The sequence below is a fragment of the Strigops habroptila genome, chromosome 6 (assembly GCF_004027225.2).
Source record: "Strigops habroptila isolate Jane chromosome 6, bStrHab1.2.pri, whole genome shotgun sequence".
Classification (NCBI taxonomy): Eukaryota; Metazoa; Chordata; class Aves; order Psittaciformes; family Psittacidae; genus Strigops; species Strigops habroptila.
The window spans coordinates 45,963,879-45,984,440 of NC_044282.2; the positions used below are offsets into that span (position 1 = coordinate 45,963,879).

The following is a 20,562-nucleotide window of genomic DNA, read 5'->3' on the forward strand; positions in this document are numbered from 1 at the left end:
ACTGGGATATATACTATCATCACTCTTTTAAATATAAACCTAGACTTTTAAGAACTCAGCATCAAAAAAAAAAAACAAAACCCACGAAAATGCCAGGCAGTGTGGCTTCATGTGCAAGCTTACATAAGGAGAAAAGGCATTTAGTGGCATTTCTCAGGCCGAGAGATCTCTCATCTAGAAAAGCTAAGGCTACACAGCGTCTAGGGAGGCACATTGTATCCTCATTGTCCATGTGCGGTGATGCCCTCTATATGTGAATTTCCTATATCCAAAACTGAATATCTGAATGCTTCTTAATTTCTAAAAAAAGTGGAGCACCTCCAACTACGTATTTTCAGTCTACATGTATGGCAAATCCCAAAGATAGTATTATACAAATAATACACCAAATACAACAGCGTACATTACTAGTATGTATAAATGTATTTTATTAATAGCATATAATCACAAACATTAAACAGTGCATGAATAAAATGTATTTTTAGAAGTTTTTCTTTCTACCACCTTGGATCTACAGATTTGATATAGGAACTGCAGTACTGACTACATTCTTATTTATGGGACCGATTCACTGATAATTGCACTTGCTTAACACAGGAAAGTAAGTAAAAATAGTGTTTTAAATCAAATTTACATTTTAGTTATGTTCGTTCCAGATCTGCAGCTAATTTCTGACCCCAGAAAGGCTTAGCCATATGTTTAATTTTATACTTAGGAGCAACAATAGTGAAACTAATGCACATAAAAATAAGCCCTTGCAGAGCTGAAGTCTTGATGGTAGCCTGCTTTCACATTCAACATGCACAAAAACCCACCCAAGGAAGAAAATGTGAAGTGAAAAGGTACAATCATTCCCACTGCTCAGCTTCTCTGCGGTTTTTCGTTTCACATTCTCTCAAAAGAACACAAATTGACATTAACAAATATTAATAGGACAGCTAAAATGTTTTGTAGGAAAATAATTCAGCAACTTTTTTCTTTTCCTTTTTTTTATTTCAGGTTCTTCTCAGGCCTGTTTGTAATACGCCAGCATTTCCCTGTTTCCCTCTGAAATGAATTGGTATTTCAGTTACATGTATTGACAGGCTTGGACTTTATCACTTAGAGGCCTATATGCTTACTGGCCATCACTTAAGGCACATTTTTCACAGGATGCCCATCACAGCAACGGCTGCTCATCCTCTATTCTAGTAAACAACACTGGGACACAAACCACAATTGTTTTATTGCTGGATGACATTTCAGCCTCTCTTTGGGCACCTAATGCTCCTGCTGCAGTCCAGTGAATCCTGGTACACAATGGATGCAGGAACAGGTTCTTCTGGTGATGAAGATACAACTTGACAGCATCTTGAAATGTCACAATGTCAGAGAGCACTCTGAGGCACTTGTAACATAACCGTAGTATGTTTGTAGCTTTACTAAGAATGCTGAATAACGTTAGTAATATTTTGCCTTATACAGAAAAGAACAGTAAGCAATGGTAGAACAGATAATCTGTACAGATTACTGTTGACGTAAGAAAGAGATTTTCTTTTTCAGTGCATTTTCAGGTACCAAACCCAGAGGGGCAATAAAGAGTCTCTCTGAAGCGCAATAAAAAGTTATCTTTCAAGTGCTATTATGCAGAACTTGCTTTCACAAAGCACAGTGTTTCTTAATTAGTTGTAGCACCGTGTTAAGAACCTCTTCCTTGGATGGGCTGGCATCGACCTCGTGGCATGCAGGATTCACCATCCTTCTGTATGACTCTTCAACTCTATTTAAAAACAAATCAAGAGAAACAAAACTTCAAATTGCAGGGATATGAAATGGCATTAGTCATCAGTCTTGGAAGAAAGTGCACTGCAGAGAGAAGGGAACCAAAATCTAACACGAAGCTAAGAATGAAATCTACTGCAAAGAGCAATAAACCATTAGTAACTATTTCATTAGCTACAATGCAAACCTCAAAGCACATAGTTTCCTTGATGCTGATTCCCAGAGCTCTATTCATATTCACATTGAATGGCACTGAAGTATTTGTTTCTTTGCAGCTTAGCACTGCTGTATATACATATCAGACTCTGGCCCAGCAGTACAGTGGATAGTCTGCTTCTAATACCTGAATTAATTTATTCAGAGCCCACTCAGGCTCCCCTCTCTGAACTACGTGGTATGGCGTTATGTGGGTGTGTTCACTGACTGATTTCAGCTTTGAATCACTGAATCATTACAGAGCTGACACAACATTCAACCCTTTCCTCTGACCAACTTTGCTAACTGGATGAATACCAGGATGAAATATAGGGTGAAAACCTCCTTGCTTAGGCTATTCCCATAATGCAGAACTCTCCCACATTTAGTCTATGAGGATGTGAATGAGGATGTGAATATAATTTTCTGTGTTCCCACAATTAATAATGCCAAACATTCAGGCCACAAGTCATAAGACGAATCAAGCAAGATTCTGGATGTTCTTACATTCAGGCTGACATAATTAACAAATAGAAATAATCAAGGGCTTTCTGATGGGAGTAAGAAATAACAGTATTAGAATATGATTCTTAAATGGCAGCATGTTTACTAGCTCACCTATCCATCTGCAGGTCCCAGTATATAAACCATGTATCTTCACAGAGTTTCTCTCAGAATTAAGCAATGGATATTTTTAAGGTATATCATCACCTGAAATGTTAAAATCCTAGAGGGAGATTTCAGCTTTGCAACTTGTAGATATGGACACTGACATTCAGGTGTCTATACTGAGCACTAGGTATTTAAGTTTTCAATGCAGACAATGATGATCTAATCAGTAAATTTGGCAGAGCCTAGACAGCAATTCAGCACACCCTGAAATAGGAAACCTAGGATGCAATTCAGTTGCTTAGGCAAATGTGTCTAATACTGCTTGAGATGCTCTGGACTATCTCATTCAGCTTCCAGTTGTTGGCCCAGAAAGCATCCACAGGTTCTGTATCACATCTGCCAGCCTCATGCAGATGTCTCAGACCATACAGAATGGCTCTAGATACTGATGCTTAGATCACTGGGCTCCAAAAACGCCTCATGTAGTACGAAACGGCTCTAGATACTTACGCTTAGACCTCTGAACTCCAAGTGGGTAGCGAGCTGAATCACTTCGAAGGCTCCATTGAATGTATTAACTATACTGGGACCTGAGACACTTAGCACAACTAAAGAGATCTACAAGAGGAGATCCAAATTTTATTCTCTTAATCTGAAACTCAATTCCAGACTTTTCTGGGGAAGCTGTATGTTTGAACTTCTTGCCTCCCAGTTCTGGAAGTTTTAGGTTGCTCTCCTTTGTGACCTCAATACGAAAGGTGCTACAATAAAAGCAGCAAGTAGCAAAATACAAGTATTTTCACTCGAAGCTCCTTTGCAGGAAAATATAGTTCTTCCCTGCAGCTTTGAAACACTTCCAATCAGAAATGACAGAATTTACCCTCTTGTCAGCTATGAATCCTTTCCAAAAAAAAAACCGCAATCCAAAAACTTAGATATTGGAAATTCTTGTCCCAGTAATGTGAGTGGGACTTTTGCTACGCATCCCACGGGAGCCAAGATTGCCTCCATTCTCTTATTCCTCATTAAAGTGTACCTTTGGCGAAACAAGGTGTTAGCTTCCAGTTCAACTTCCTCCTTTGTTTTCTCCAGCCCCCGGCGCTGAAGTCTCCGGACTCGTTCCTCTGGGTCAACAGTCAGGAGAAGAACAAGATTGGGTTTAAGCAGATCCTCAGGCCACTGGTACACCTCATCATGAGGTGGTGGAAGATCCTGGACTTTCCCATTTATTTCAGTGGCAATTGTGTAGGCAGCCGTGCTGTGCCAGTACCTGTCAGGAAAATACAGAATGGAGAGAGAAATTTTAGAGAAGACACTAATTCTTCAGTAACATATGAGACTGTAATGGTAACTGAAACAATGATGACAGAGGTGACACTGTGATTTTGAAGGGAAATGTAAAGAATATTTCTGTACCATCCATTATTTCTTAATTAATTAATGGATAATGAGTGATAATACTCAATGCAATTACTGTGAATTATTAAATAAAACCTATGGCAAAAGCTACACTTTATGCAGAGAGTGTTCCAGATGCTCCTATCAAAAGAAAGTCTTCTCATACAATGAGAGGTCAAAAGAAGAGTTACATTATATGTCAAAATTCAATATTCTGAGCCCTTTTTTTGTGGTTCCCATCCTACTTAATGTAATTTGGCAGAGAACGTGCAGTCTTCAACCCCATGTGAATGAAGACAGAATTTATTAATGGTTATGCATTTCACTTGCATTTAACATTCCCACCACTTTGAGGCCCTCTATGTAATATATTTATATATTTATATATTTATATGTAAATATTTATACATTTTTGAGTAAAACCCAGTGAAATTTAACCAAAATTTTGGTTAAAAATAGCGCCCACACACATGGAAACAACTTCTGCGTACATGTGCTGTGGGGGGACATTACAGTACACGTACTGAAACAAGCCAGTAGACTTCATGTATTAAGAGCAACGTCAGAGCTGTCTACACAATTAGTGAAAACAAGAAATGGCATAATCAAAACCAAAAAAGTGGGAAGCGTATTTCTGGCTTTACATTCTCAAAGAGTAAGTCTACCTAAAACTCAGTCATTCCATCCCACCTGTATCTCAGACACAGAGTTAGCAGTGACCAGGAGCTCTCATCCTTCGTGGGCTTGTCACAGAGCCCTGGTTTGGCTCAGGCTGCACATCCCATACCTCCACTGTTCCTAACTGAAGATGCAACACTTTTCCTTGTGTCCTAAAGCCAGTTACGAGCATTACACTGATGAAAGTCCCTTTCTTACTGCTATGATAAGTATTACTCTTTAGAAGATTTAATATTTATCTATCTGCAAAGTAGCATCTCCCCCCTCCAAAAAAAAGGAGAAAAAGAAAAGAAACCCAAAGACTGTCATTAACAACTTCTGCTTGTAACACTGAACAACTGTACGATGCACTGATATAGGAGGACTTCTTAAATATACAAACCTGTCTACGATCACAGGTGCCTGAGTTGATGCTTTTGCTATTTCTGAAGCAAGAATGTAGTTGCCCGCAGCATAAAATGCCCTTTTAATGGGTGCTGGCTCATCATCAAATATTGCCCTCCACTGGCTGATGCAAGCTGGTGGCGACCTCAGCAGAAAGCCATTCAGGGTGTCCTTAACAGAGTGGGTTACAGTGGTTTTGCCTGCATTTCGTTTACAGAAGGGAACATTTGTTATGTTACACATCAGATAAAACCACCTTTTGAAAACTGAGAAATGCACCTATCTGTTCACCTGGAGCACATGTTCTGACACCCGACTATGTAACCTGAGTATCTTGTGATAAGGTTTTCAGTGGGAAATGATCATGAGTCTTGTTCCAGGAACTATTACTCCACTTCCCACTCCCAGGCCTTCCACCCCTCCCTCTTGTCAGGGTGTCAGTCTTCACACCCTTAAATACATTAAATGCATGGGCATTGCTCTATATATCCATCTATTTATATATATATCCATTTACAACATTTTTCTAGGTCACAATTCATGTGGATGTTGCTACGCTGTCACCCAATACTTTCTTCTTAGAGGGTATTTTCAGCTTTCTTTAACTGGAAAGTCAGAAAACAAAGTTATTCAAAGGCAACTAAAATCGCTGCCTGAGAAAACTGCTGCCAGTTTCCCAGACTACCAACACTTTATTTCACTTATTTAAAAATCTCTCCAGTAAAAGTATGTTTCATCACCTGTAGAAGAAACTTGATTTCCTGTACTCCACTCTTTGTATTCTTGTATTTACATAGATAAGGAATTCGTGCACTGAATGAGAATTAGCATAGACTGTTTGATCTTTCACGAGTAAAAGAAGACAGGCTGGTATTTATAATTAGTAATTCTTTCAAATCTGTCACAGGTTTCCAGGATTTTCTGAATTTTTAAGCCCTATGCCCGGCTGAAAGCCACAGCGGCCACCCTTTCCAACAATTTCCCACCTGCGGTACTTCAACCAGACGTTGCTCCTACCTGTGGCGTCCAGCCCCTCGAACACCACGACGGGAAAGCCACCCTTCTCCTGGTGCTCAGGGCATTTCTCCAGCAGGTCGAGTAGCGCTCCCGCCTCCGGGATCCGCGCCGTGCACTGCAGGGAGAGAAACGCGACCCTTCACGCCCCTGCCGTCACGCCGCGCTAGGAAGCGGGCATCCCGAACCGCGGCCCCGGCGGGCGCTCACCTCCCGCAGGCGGTCGCGGACGGCGGGGGCTGCGGACGGCAGGGCGCGGCGGAGGGGGTGCGGGCCCGGCAAGCCCGGAGCGCAGAGCCGCAGCATCGCCGCCGAGCGCGGGTCGGGAGGAGCGGGCGGCGGCCGCACGGCCGGGAAACGAAACTGCCCGGGCGGTCGGGAAAGCGGCTGAAGAGGCCAGCAGGCAAGGGCTGGCCCTCGGAGGGGCGGGATTTCTGAGGCCCCCTCCCGCTTTACTGGAGTGAACGGGCTCGGTCCCCGTGGGAAACGGCTCTGTGCACAGATAGCTGAAACCGAAAGTGGAAAGTAAAGTCTTAGCCTCGGGATCTGACCGGCCTCACCCCCATCCCCCTCCCGAGCAAAAAGAGGGTCACATTCCCACAGTCTGCCGCAGCTGAACCCTGGGGGTCTCCCAAATAAAACAAACAAACAAACAATAAAATAAATAATAATTTAAAAATGCACAAATACACTCTACTGCTTCAGGCTGGCCTGAAGAGACAAGCAAGTCATAAAATCAATGGAACTCTTTTGCTGTGTTGCAGTGCCCAAGTGGCACTGAGCTGTCAGGACATTATTCCTAACTAAACCCCATTATTGTCTCACTCAGTCAGTGCCGTAATAACAAGACCAACGGACTCAAATGATTTTGAAAGTAAAACGTACTTTTACAAGCCTGTGGTGTTTTCATAACTTTGTGATGGCCAGTTTCAGCTTCCATCTACTCAGGGGCAGGAACGAGAATGACTTGCCAATAGCTGTAACACTTACTTAGTTTCATGTCAGCTGCTATAAATAATGTTGCCCAAAACACGGATTTTGAGTTTCCAAAATATGTAACTTGAAAGGTAGGAGAACCTGCACCTCTGCAGAATCCTGTTTCTGCATTTCAACAGTTCAGAAACTGCCACTTAGAGATATCTGAATTTCTGATGCATCTTCTGAAAGAATATACTCTACAAGCAAGTACATTCTGCAAGAAATTCCTCAGGAACTTGATGTCTTCCTCCAGTCAGTTCAAACATGCTGCACAAATATCTTTTGCTTAGAGTTTCTGCAGGGAGAGGGGAACAGCTGGTAGGCAGTATTGGTGAGCCAGAGATCAGCTGTACTAGTTGGAAACTGCCTGTGCTGAGGAAGCTGGTGGAAGGCTGGGCCAGAGCAAGAACTGGAACACAGCCTTGAAAGCTCCTTAATACAGTCTCAGCAGCAGGTACCAAAACTGGCCTTTTTTTTAAGGCAAAATATGCCCTTTTTCATGCCTGAGAACTGCATCATTCCACATCACTCAAATGCATGACTATGGCAGCTGGGTATGGATGCCAGAAGACACAGCATAAAATATCATTCATTATACAAGAAGCCAATAGATGGTAATATTAAGCATATGATAATACGCACTACTGAGTCAGACTAGTGGCTCTTCTCACCCAATATTCTGTCTGACAGAATGACATGCTATACGTCAGCCTGGCGTATTCATGGTCTCTGCTCCTAGTCCTTGTACTCCTACAGCATCCACAGTCACCCAATTAGGAATGTTAGACAGCACATCTTCATTTCTTCCTTTTAGCACCTATTTATGGACCGTTGCTCATACATCTGTCTAAATCCCTTTCTGACTCCAAGATACAGTCTTACTCCACAATGGTCTCCCATTCCAGCAATGCACCTCTTGCATAAAACCAATTTTCTTTTATAAGTTTTAAACTCAAACCCTGCTTGCTTTAATAAGTGCTTCTTCTAATAATATTACTGACTTCGATGAATGACAGTTCAATATTTGGTTTATTTATCACCTTTATGATTTTGTAAAGCTCATTCAGATTTCCTCTTCAGCTTTTTCATGTCAGAAATGAGACCACCTATATCTTGAAAGGCAGCTAATTCATCCCTTAATCATCTATATAGAGGAAAAACTTCCTTAACTCTGTAAGGTCCTTGATGAGATGTAGAGACCTGAACTGTACCACTAGTCAAGGTATGGCTACAAATACCAAAGTTTCACAGAGCAGTAAAGCAATGCCACCTGCCTTGTTCTCAATACCTTTCTGGGTGATACTAAGCTTTTTATTGACACCCCTTTTTTTTTTTTTTTTTTTTTTGCTGCTGTCTCCCACAGAGCCATTGATTTCAGAGGGGTAGCAACAGTGACTCCAAGATCTCTTCCCTGAGATCTCAGTGCCACTGCTGAGCTTAGTACCTTGCATATCCACGGTTTCTATTATTCTTTCCTATGTGCATCGCCGTATCTTTCTCTACACTGAAGCTTATCTGCTGCTTTTCTGTTCATTCCTTTTTTTGAGGTCCAATTGACTTGCAGCCAAGTTTCATTACAAAAACACTTAAAAGCTGTCTGTGTTCTCCACTGACCTGTCTGGCCCCTTGCTCTTTGTTTTTAATGTTTTCCTGATGCCACTGTTGCTTTCCCCTCCCTGCTGTCTAAATGGAAAGAGCTGACTTTCATTTTCCATTTCCCCTCCCACTGCCTCGATACCATCTTGTTTACAAGCATTCATGAGCCAAGTTGGTGGTGCTTCTTTCCTTATTTATAATATGCTTATGAGATAATTTATAACAGACATGTGATGTCTGTCCTTCTGGCTACTTACTTAAAAGTATTTTCTTGCAAGATTTTAGGTCTTTCTTACCAGATTATACACAAACAGTTCATGCAGAAATATAGGAAAAGAGAGATGCCTTTTATGTCCAAGACAAGTCTTTGCATTTAAAATCAGTGTAGAGAGTATGAATGTCTTGAAATTAACTTATGGGAAATATTTTTCAGTTTCTTTACACAGACCTTTATCATTTTTTCTTCTGTATAATGCGAAATGATGCTGAAGAGCAAATGTGCTAATTATGTGAAAAACACTGTTCTGGAGCCTCTTCACATCTCTGAACGCTCACTGTGCTTGAACATAGCTATAGGGAAGAGCCGTATGACCACTAAAAACCTTTTTGATCTACCCAAAGTGAAAACAGAGGAAAAAAAGCCCCAAATTGATCCACCTGTCACTTTTAAAATATATCTAAGTGCATAGCCCTGTAATGTAGATAAACAGCTGTCTGAGACACAGGCAGGAATTACTTATGTTGAAGGCCCATGAAATGCATAGGTATATAAAATAGACATGAATAGAACATAGCTGTTTCCATGCACAACGTTTCAAGAACACCAGTAAAGAGCCTTCCAGTAAAGACTAAAGTCTGGGGGTAAAATCATAAGAATACAGAAGTTAGTATCATATCAGGCCAAGACACCCTCCTCTTCTGCCCATGTTGGTGGCCAGTGCCAGATGTTTGGAGAAGAGTATGGAACGAACACAGAAGGATCCTTCTCTCAACATCTTTTTGCCAAGAAAGGTCAGACCAGATGGTCCCTGACATCCCTTCCAACCTGGTATTCTATGAGTCTATGATTCTATGATATCAGCCCAGATTCTAGGAGTCATCTGTTTATATACGTCCTGAGATGGAGATCGCATATACACCACTTAGGGCCCATGGTGGACTTCTTTCAAATGTGCCTAATCTGTGCCTATATTGTGCATTTCAGAACTTAATTGCATGTGGGTTTTAACTTTGTCTTTGGTAATTTTCCTTGGATTGCATCCCAAGGAGAGTTGAGTCACTGCAAGTACAAGGTCCTTGGCAGATCTCATTTATGGCGCTGCAGGTGCTAATGGGGAAGAGCTCATTTCCAGCTGGGAATGGAGCAAAAAGTAATATATTCATCAAATGCTAAAAACTACATCTGCCATTGCATGACTTCCCTGGTTGTCCTTGGACCATTTGTGTTTGTCAAAGGTGACGTGATAATGGCTCCTCCTTTAACCTTATTTGTGTTACTGGCTCATGTCAGTAATTCGCTTTCTCTAGCAGCTGAGGCTCTGTACAACAAGCTCAGGGCTGAGGCTGCAATAGGTCTAGGTCACTGTGCCAGCCTCAGTGGATCTTCTGCAATTCCCAATCTTTCAGAAGGTCAGGAAAGTTTCTGAGGCAAGGTGAGCCAGATGAAAATGTGTTACTTGCAGTAAGATCTCTGTACAAAGCTATATGCAGAGATCATAAACTTGGTGGCATACATATATGTGCATATATACACACATGTATATACTCAGACACAACACAGTATTTCTTGAGATCCAACATTTGCAGTGTTGCGATTGTCTTTTTAAGTTCTTAACGCTTATCAGAAGTATTCCTAGGAATAGTTTTCCACCTCATAGGATGGAGAAAGGCTGTACTCCCTACATCTGCATTGGCTCAATTTTAGATGAACAAAAGATAGAGATGAGGTGAGAAAGGAATTTGAATTTGGGCCAAGAAGATATGAAATAGGATAGAGTTCCTAACGTAAAGCAGAAGGGATGTATGGAGTGAGGGGGAAACGGAGCATAGCAGTCTTCTCCAAATTAATTGAAACACTGAAACAACCAAGGAGCAACTTCAATGTCAGGTTTCAGTATAAGCCTCAAGAAACTTGAACAGCACATGGATAATTCTTCCCACAGTAACTCGCTGCCGACAAGCTCTGAGACAATTCTGGAAAGCCTCAGGAACTGAGATGTTTCCCACCATGTTGCAGCAATATACATTTGCGAGGTGACATTACTGGGCATTAGACACAGCAAAAAGCCTCCCATCCTGCCCTACGGCATGAATGTGTTCCAGCAAGAAACAGCTGGTAGAGATAACACTATAAACTGGCTGAAGTGAAAAAACCAAAGCCCACTTATTCACTGACCCAGACATTATTGAGCCAGTAGATCATCTGCAGGAAAGTGAAGGAAAGGTGATGGGAATTTAAGAATAGCAAATGACAGCACTAATAAAGGAAACACTTTTTACTCACAAGCAGATTTTGTTTCCCATTAAAATTTGTGAACAGGATGAAGCTAGTTCTACTACCCCTTTTCCAAGGGAAAAAAAATAAATAAAGAAGTCAACATGAGGACAAGACTGTCGTGCTACATTAGCAGTTCTGCAGGCCAATGGAATTGAGTGAAGTTCCTCTTTAAGCCTTCCACAGCCAACATGCGGTTGGTAGATGTTGAAATTTGAGTATGACAGCAGTGGCAACACTAAACTGCCCATGAAAGAAAGAGGACAGACTGGCTGAAGGCAGCGTGAGGCCAAAAAGCTGTAGAGGACCTTTTGGTGAGTCTAGACCCACCAAAGGAATGCTGATACCAACTGGTGTTATGATGGAGGAGCTCCTTCTCTAGCAATGGCTGCCCTGCCACTGAGGAATTGAGGAATATGGGAATTGGCAGCTTAGTCCCGGTCTTTCCTGGTCTTACTATGAAGGGTGGCCATCTGCCCCACCAATGTGTCAGCTCATGGAGATGCAAATTTTCCTGCTTTTAAGGCTAACCCTATATTCAACTTGGTGCAGTAGCTTTGCTTGAGGTGCTTTAGGCAGTACTGGAGACCAAGAATTAAAGAATCTTCCTGTATTTTCTGTTCATGAATCTGAAGTCATAAGGCTCCCTAACCTGGAGTGCTCTGCAGTGCAAACCTTTTTAAACTTAGGAGAACTTCTGTCTGTCTCTGAGGAAGATGAAGCACAGTTACACAAGCTCAGCTTTCCCCGTTTCACGAGTCACACCGGTTTTGATCAGAAGAACTGAAGCCACTGAGCCGACACACATTAAAAGGGGTCGTTAGGTGCTAGATGTGCTCAAACCAGCTACCAGCCTGGGCTCCCGCCGGGTTGCGTAATGTCCCTGAGGAGAAGAGAAGCGGGTCTCAGGCAAAAAGGGTGTGGGGATCGGGGAATGCGGGGTGACGCGCCGGGAGAACGAAAACATCGATTCCGGACCAAGTTTCCCTTCTGCGAGAAAGGAAAACGAAACCGATTGCTTCCCCACGCGCCAGAACAGCGGGGTGGGGCAGGAGGGGAAGGGGCAGCCGCTTCTTAAGCGCAGAGCGACTGACGCTTCGCTGCAGCTTGCGAGCCGAGCCGAGCCGAGCCGAGCCAAAGCAAGCCTGGTCGAGTCAAGTCGAACCGAGCCCAGGCGCGTACAAGAGAAGCACAGCGAATCCCGCCGAGCGGAGCGGAGCGGAGCCGAGCCATGCAGCTGGGCGTGCTGTGCCGCCTGCCGCTGGCGGTGGCGCGGGCGGTGCTGGCGGCGCTGCGCGGACCGCTGTGCGCGCTGTGCTGGAACCTGGCACCCCTCTCTCGGCCCCTCTCCCTGCCCCTGGCCGGCTGGCGGCGGGTCTCGGCCATCAGCCCTGTCTCCTCGGCGGGACCCCGGCGGGAACGGGACGACCACGACGACGCGTCCCCGACGCCCACCAGCGTCAATTACCACTTCACCCGGCAGTGCAACTACAAGTGCGGCTTCTGCTTCCACACGGCCAAGACCTCCTTCGTGCTGCCTCTGGAGGAGGCCAAGCGGGGGCTGGCGATGCTCAAGGAGGCAGGTGAGTTCGGCAGGGTGATGCGCGGCAGGCCCAAATGGCGTCAAAAAAGTTATCCCGGGGTGTGTCCCCCTTCATATCGCTGCGGTCAGGCACAGACAGCGAGTAGAAGGAATGAGCAACAGGCAGGCTGAGGTCCACAGCATCTTTCTTTGGTCCTTTTCTAGGAATGGAGAAAATAAACTTCTCAGGAGGAGAACCGTTTCTTCAGGACAGAGGTGAATTTGTAGGCAAACTGGTCCAGTTTTGCAAACAGGACTTGAAGCTACCAAGCGTCAGCATTGTCAGCAACGGCAGCCTGATTAGGGAACGGTGGTTCAAGAAGTACGGTAAGGAAAAACTGCTGTGCAGAGAAGCACTGACAGGGTTTGGGAGCTCCTTGGGGCAGCCTCACCAAAAGATGGGTTTTGATGCAAGTGGGAGATGGTTTAGTAGTGGTTCATTTATCGTAAATGCAAACCAAACGTAAATACTGGTGAAATATTGTTAAAATATGCATTTTCAACACAGACAGTTTGTACTATTGCCTCTTTGGTGTAACAGTATAATAAAATAATAGCTCAGACTGTCTCCATAGCTGAGGACACGAACACATACACACACAAAATGTGTTTTGGTGCTGCTGCTGTGAGTTTTGTGGTTCATGTGGTGACTCCACATAATTGTATTTTCAGGCACTTTGTGACACATTGCAGGGAAGTGAAAGTGGGCAGAGTCCTGACAGCTTCTAACTGAGGGACTGAATATTAATCAATTTTTAAAACTTGTTTTCAGGTGACTATTTAGACATTCTGGCAATTTCATGTGATAGTTTTGACGAGAATGTCAATGTTTTAATTGGCCGTGGTCAAGGAAAGAAGAACCACGTCGAAAATCTGCATAAGCTGAGACAATGGTGCCGAGAATATGCTGTTGCTTTCAAAATAAATTCTGTGATCAACAGATTTAATGTTGAGGAAGATATGAATGAGCAGATCAAGGCACTCAACCCCGTGCGCTGGAAGGTAAGAAAGTAGCATATACCATGGGTTTCATGTTCAGAGAAAAGTAATTATGAAGTCCTGGAGTTGTCTGAACCTCTAATGACCTCAGGCAGATCTCCAGTTCCAGCTTGGTCTACTGTTAGCAGGCTTCTCTGTATTACATGATGTTGAGACAGGTTCTGTCTCTTTCTGCAGTTAAATGGAGCCCAGTATGTCAAGAATCTTTTTTGTTGTGATTTTATACTGGAAATTACTATTTCAGTCTATGTAGATCTAGGGGGTTTTATGATATTAAAAATAAGATAGAAGGATTTAACATTTGAAAATGTGTCATGGTGCAGAGAAAACGAGGAAAAGTGTACAATGATACATTAGAGTTAATATATCATTAGCAATATATAAGTGTACATTAGACATCAATGTTCTTTTATAGAGTGTTAGTGGTTAGCGTGCATATATTATTACTCGTCCATAACTGGGATGAGTGGCTGATACCCCAGAGTGCTGTGCAGTCATTTAGAAGGACCTAGACAGGCTGGAGAGATGGGCAGAGAAGAACTGTACATGAAATATTGTTCCTACTAAAGGAGTGTAAGGAAAATATGACAGACATCGTAATATTTTATCAAGCTTCATGGTCTACTTTCTTACTGGGGTTACAGGGCACATTGATGGCAAAGGCACCTTTTTTCCCCCCAAAGTCTATTCTGAATTCCTCTTTGAGGACTTGACCTTTAGAAGGAGGCTGTTAAGTAGACAAACTGTTATATTTTGTTTCTGGGGAGTCATCCCTATCTTTCCTATGACCATCTGAAGCTAGTTAAACTTACAGTCACCAATCAGGTTAAAATCTTTAAGAATACAGATTGACTCGATAGTCTGCACTGTACATAGTACTTACTGGCATTTATAGCCATACAATTTGAGGTTCAATCAGGAGTTTATTTGAGCTTTGATTATCTGTGCCCTTATTAAGGCCAGAGCACTTAATATTTCTGTGGAAACCTGATCAGGAACCATGACTGTATAATTACATTTGGAACCATGTAATGCCAATTTGTTACAAACAAATCTGCACTGTGCCCTTTGTGTAGCATTCACTTAGCACAGTTTCTGAGAGTGTGGCTCCACTGACAGAAAAATTAAAGACATTGCTACTGAGACAACTGAAGGTTTTTCTGATGATGACAGTCTCTTATCCTCAAGGCAAGTGGAAACAAAATCTTAACCAGGTGCCTTCTGTCTTCAGGTATTCCAGTGCCTGCTCATTGAAGGGGAGAACAGTGGTGAGGATGCCCTGAGAGAAGCAGAGAGATTTGTAATCAGTGATGAAGAATTTGAACAATTCCTGGATCGCCACAAAGATGTCTCTTGTTTGGTACCTGAATCTAATCAGAAGGTAAAATTGAAACTGTCCTTTTGTAACTTTATTTTCAAATAAAGTTGGAAAGATGGAAAGGAACTAGAAGCTTTCATGGCAGTTAACGCCTTCCCCATTAGTATTAGCTTCAAAGAGGCACAGTCCAACTTTGTCAGCAACTGGATTTGTTATGGTGGAAGCCAAGGTTTTTCATTTTCTTTAAGGATTTTTATTGAGTACAAAGTCATTAATAGAGGAGTAAAACCTCATTGATCTCAGTCCTGTGGAAATTAGTGGGAGTCCTCTCACAGTGTCATGCGGGCCTCTGCTCAGTGAGATAGATGTATGCACTGAAACTCGAGAAACTGAGTTTTCCACAGCTCAGAGGTGAACTCTAAACAGTACTTAAGCCCTTTGGAATTGAACAATTCTTCCCCACCAGGGTAGCGTAAATGCACTTTATATTTTAAGCATAGTTTCCTAATAGAGATTCACCATGATGTTATGCTATGACAGTGTCGCTGACCTGCACGAACTAAGATATCCCAGTCAGCATTATTATTGGGTACTGAGGAACAAGAGCTAGTATTTTTTCCTGGTACATCTTACCAGGTACTCCCTCTCACAATAAAGTCACATTTTAACATTGTCTGTATGAATGCCTTTGGACTACACTTTCAGGCTCTTTGTTCACAAGAAGGCTCCTGTTGCTACTATAGAGCCCAGCAGTTAATTTGATGAGCTGCCTTCCAGTTTACATTAGCTGCAGTAAAGGACTTCAATGCCTAAGGGTGGAACTCTTGACATTTTGTAAGATGACCCTATAGCATGAGAAGAGCTAAAGCGCACTGTTAAGAAAGTTTATGAGCTGAGTGAGGAATTACTAAGTTGAACCAAGCTCAGGAATTCTTATATCTCCCATTGAGAGGTGAGAGATGTTCCTTTTCCTCTCCAAGGATTAAGATTCTCCATTTACTGTTTACTTCTTAATGTATGGAGAGCTCAAGTGAGGAGACTGGGTAAGACATAGAGGTGGGACTGTGCAGTCTAGCACTTAAGGCATTTTGTGAGGTGGGAGATTACCTTTGTCTGGCTGGATAATAATTAAACACCCCAGCTTAGATGGTCATGTTATTTGTTTGGAAAATGACGTAATCATTCCAGTGTGCAAAACAGTGTAAGTTCTGCTGGTATAGAAGTTAGTAGAGAAGTTGGATATTATTTAAAACACTTTTATGCAGTTGGGCACCCATATTTCAATTAGACACTTGAGAGGTAATATTCCAAGAATTACTGGTTTATTCATGAATTAGATCATGCTAGTAATCCTGTAGTTTATTTCTATAAATTTGATCCAAGCTCAGTGAAATAGTGGTAAGACACTACCTGTTTTGAATGATTAGTTGTTTGTATTGTCCTTAATGTATCACGAGAATGGAATTTTGGTTTGTATATTAATTATTTTTTCCTTTTGGTCTATTACAGATGAGAGATTCATACCTCATTCTGGATGAATATGTAAGTTTTTGTTTGATACTTGGTATTTGTATGCTAATATAGAATCATAGAATCATAGAATAGTAAGGGTTGGAAAGGACCTTAAGATCATATAGTTCAAACCCCCCTGCCATGGGCAGGGACACATCGCACTAAACCATGTGGTCCAAGGCTCTGTCCAGCCTGGCCTTGAACACCGCCAGGGATGGAGCATCCACAACCTCCCTGGGCAACCCATTCCAGTGCTTCACCACCCTCACTGTAAAGAACTTCTTCCTTATATCTAATCCAAACTTCCCCTGTTTAAGTTTGAACCCATTACCCCTTGTCCTACCACTACAGTCCCTAAGGAAGAGTCCCTCCCCAGCATCCTTGTAGACCCCCTTCAGATACTGGAAGGCTGCTATGAGGTCTCCACGCAGCCTTCTCTTCTCCAGGCTGAACAGCCCCAGCTCTCTCAGCCTGTCTTCATACGGGAGGTGCTCCAGCCCTCTTATCATCCTCGTGGCCCTCCTCTGGACTCGCTCCAACAGCTCCATGTCCTTTTTATGTTGAGGACACCAGAACTGTATGCAGTACTCCAAGTGAGGTTTCATGAGAGCAGAGTAGAGGGGCAGGATCACCTCCTTTGACCTGCTGGTCACGCTTCTTTTGATGCAGCCCAGGATACGGTTGGCTTTCTGGGCTGCAAGCGCACACTGCCGGCTCATGTATATCTATATGACAGTGATAACCAAATCAATTTACTGTGCATTCTGTAACTTACCATGCAGTACAAGGAATAGATATAATTTCTTCCCATCGAACATATTAAGAACTTTAATATAAGTATGACCTAAGGAGAAATTGCCATCAGGTTTATATATAATCATTGCATCACAAACCTGAAAGTGTAGATGTCTATCTTTGCAGGACATCTTTGCTGTTTTTCTTTAATTTAAAAATACAGAACTTGTCCTGAAAGTTAAGTTTCAAAGAGCCTACTTAGTTTACGTATAACTGAAGAGGAAACTTTTAATCTTTAGGAATTATGCTATGGCTTTATTCCTGCTGAGATGTGTTGATGTGTCTAACCACAAGCTTCTGAGCTTTCTAAGGACTAAGTGAAACTGTTCATGCACTTATGTAGGCTTTTGTGGGATTAAAGAACAATTTGTTTAATTCTGTAGAAAAAATTAAGCTTTTATAAACTGACTTTCTAATGTCTTATCTACTGATGTTCCAGATGCGTTTTCTAAACTGTAGAAATGGACGGAAAGAGCCTTCCAAGTCTATTCTAGATGTTGGTGTAGAAGCAGCTATAAAATTCAGTGGATTTGATGAGAAGATGTTCCTAAAAAGAGGAGGAAAGTATGTGTGGAGTAAAACAGACATGAAACTGGACTGGTAATTCAATATACTGAATTAGGGCAGGTGCATTATGTAAAGAAAATGAGTGTGTGTATATATGTGCATATATGTATGTATCTAATGATTTTAGCTATGCTAGGTGTATTGCACATGTTGCATACACAGTATAGTTCTGTATGTGAATGTGCTAAATATTTTAGAATGTAGACTATGTTCTTATCTATTGTTTGAGCATTACCAAGTCCCTTCAGAGCTTTCATATAAACAGATCTCTGAAATCAACTTTCTAGTCCATTGTATGAAGGACTTAAGGGCAAACCATTAACATAATGTCACACAGGAAACAATTTTAACATAATACATAAGTATGCATGCCAGAAAACAAACTAAAACACACCTCAATGTCTAATTCATTACAAACAGCTTTAAGAATGAATAGGTGGAATTTATTAACAGGGAACGTATTCTACTTCCTTCATATGAAAAGATGAATTGGTGTTCCTCACTAGATCACAAGAGGGCCAGCTGGCAGGCCTTTGGAAATCGCCCTCGTTCTTGGTTTTCTGGCAATTGTTACGGCTTTATAATTACAGTTTTCCAAATTTAATTAGTTCCCCGTCCCCCAGCTCCGTATGAAGGGCATGGGGATAAGCATTGCACAGAGCAGAAGTGAGCTGACACTACTCATTCATTCTGTGCGTTGCACTCAACGCCTGGACTGTCTCATAAGTTCAAATGTTTGCAGCAGTTGGGAGCCAGCATGCATTAAATATACCACGTAGAGAAAAATACATCTTCTTTAATTTTTCTGATAGTGCTAATTCATTTTTTTCAGAGGTTTTTGAGAGAAATGTTTTGCATTCACCTAAATGTAGGGGAATGCGCTTAAGTAGGAGCTGCGACTTCTGAATGAAGGAAGGTGCATCTCTCAATACACTGTGAACATTTTTCCATTTATAATTCCTTCGGTTTCTATTTTTACTATCCTAACTAAATATACTGTCTCAGTGGTGCTCTTTTGTCTCTTTGTATTTTGCATTTTGCAATCACAACACTTCCTAAGCACTTACAGTTCAGTATTTTTTTTCTTGCATTAATACTAAGTGACATTTAAAATGTGGCCCACATACATTAACCCCACAGTCTTTTGGCAGCTATTTCACTGACCTCAGTTGGAGTTCTGCCTGAGTAGCAACTATGGGCAGCGCAAATTTATGTTACTGGGGTTTGACTTCCTCTGCGTTCCCATTGTTCAAATGTTAAATCCAGCCTCTTTCTCAGCATCTACACTGCATGATAGAAAAGCAGCATTTTCCTTTGCTACTGGCTTAGTCCCAGCATGGGGAAAGATTTCGTGCATCATTATACCAGTAAATCCACCAGCTTGCTACTTCTGCAAAAAATGCCAGCTGTATCACAGCACACAGATGCAAGGCACACAAACTCCCATTCAGATCCAGAAATCCTGCCATTCTTTGCTTTGCATTTTACTCTGTAAATGGCTATTCTTTTGGTGCAAGAGATCCTCTGTGCCTACAGAGGAAGCTGCAAGGTAAACAAACTGGAGCTGAAAATGTGATAATCCAGTAAATAATGTAAAGACATTGAAGATGGCTTTTATCAGGAGGTTCTAAGTCCTTATCTTCTTAAAATCTTAAGGATTTTACATTGCCTCTTGTTACCGTACATAATTAAGATAAAGTTGCTGCTCTGTGTGATACTCTTTTCCAAACGAAATGCCAGTCGTGTACATTGGAAATGAAGAACTTGACATAACACATTTTGACAGACAATCACGGTAGTTAATGAATAGCTATCGGTATTTTTTTTATATACAAAATTAATTTTTGTGTAACATCTCAAAAATGTTTTTGGCTACAGCTTGGTTAACCTAATTTATTTTTTTTTTTTTAAATCTATAAACACAGTTCACATTGGACCAAAAATGGACTTCAGGCTTTCAGTCTGCAGTTAGGCCTAACTTTCAGCATAGGTCTAGAAAAATAAAACTGAATTCAGTACGACTACTCCCAGGCTTAGAGATTACATGTACATTGTGACCCTGAAGAGTCAGGATTTGAATTTAAGTCCTGTAAACACAGATACGCTTAATTGTATTTTCATGTGTAATCTCATGGTACTGCAGCCAAGCACTTGCTAAAGATGCTGAAGTGGGAAGGAACTTTCACTGTATTTTACTAACATTATACAGCTGTTCATTTGTAAAATTTGTTAAGAATGACTGTTTGGGAGAATGACTTCAGTTACAATTATGAATGTACCTTAGGTAATGATTAAAACTGTCATTTAAGATGCATTTTAAGATGCCCTTGTTTTCAGTATGAAATATATTTCAATATGTCACAAATGATGGAATTTTTAAATGATGGTGTCACATAATTAGTGCTAAATATTTCACATGTTGCACATTTCAATAAATGTATCTATTTTCTTAAGTTTGTCCGTATTATTATTATTATAATATAACCCAGAACCATGCTAGCAGAATGTGTGACTGCATGTACAAGACAGCTGTAATTCTGGGTGCAGTCTGTAGTTAGCATAGGGGGCTGCTTGCACGGTGCCAAGGGCATGTAGGCCGAAAGGGAGAGCAATAGTGGTGATTCTCCTTGTGATGAGCAGCATTTGTTACAAGCTTGAGTGGACTGGGCTGTGCTGGGA

General features: G+C 41.7%; 2 protein-coding genes across 2 annotated transcripts; one reads left to right on the forward strand and one right to left on the reverse strand.

Moving 5' to 3' along the window:
- Positions 1-293: 293 nt before the first annotated feature.
- CMPK2 (cytidine/uridine monophosphate kinase 2) lies at positions 294-6,606 on the reverse strand. The gene is made up of 5 exons (XM_030490673.1): positions 6,253-6,606; positions 6,046-6,160; positions 5,027-5,228; positions 3,605-3,838; positions 294-1,759 (listed from the first exon to the last, which is right to left on the reverse strand). The coding sequence occupies exons 1-5, from the start codon at positions 6,346-6,348 to the stop codon at positions 1,639-1,641; spliced, it is 768 nt and encodes a 255-aa protein (XP_030346533.1). The 5' UTR covers positions 6,349-6,606; the 3' UTR covers positions 294-1,638.
- A 5,735-nt stretch (positions 6,607-12,341) lies between these two features.
- Positions 12,342-20,336, forward strand: RSAD2 (radical S-adenosyl methionine domain containing 2). The gene is made up of 6 exons (XM_030489883.1): positions 12,342-12,693; positions 12,858-13,019; positions 13,465-13,694; positions 14,923-15,072; positions 16,519-16,551; positions 17,756-20,336. The coding sequence occupies exons 1-6, from the start codon at positions 12,342-12,344 to the stop codon at positions 17,918-17,920; spliced, it is 1,092 nt and encodes a 363-aa protein (XP_030345743.1). The 3' UTR covers positions 17,921-20,336.
- Positions 20,337-20,562: the final 226 nt, after the last annotated feature.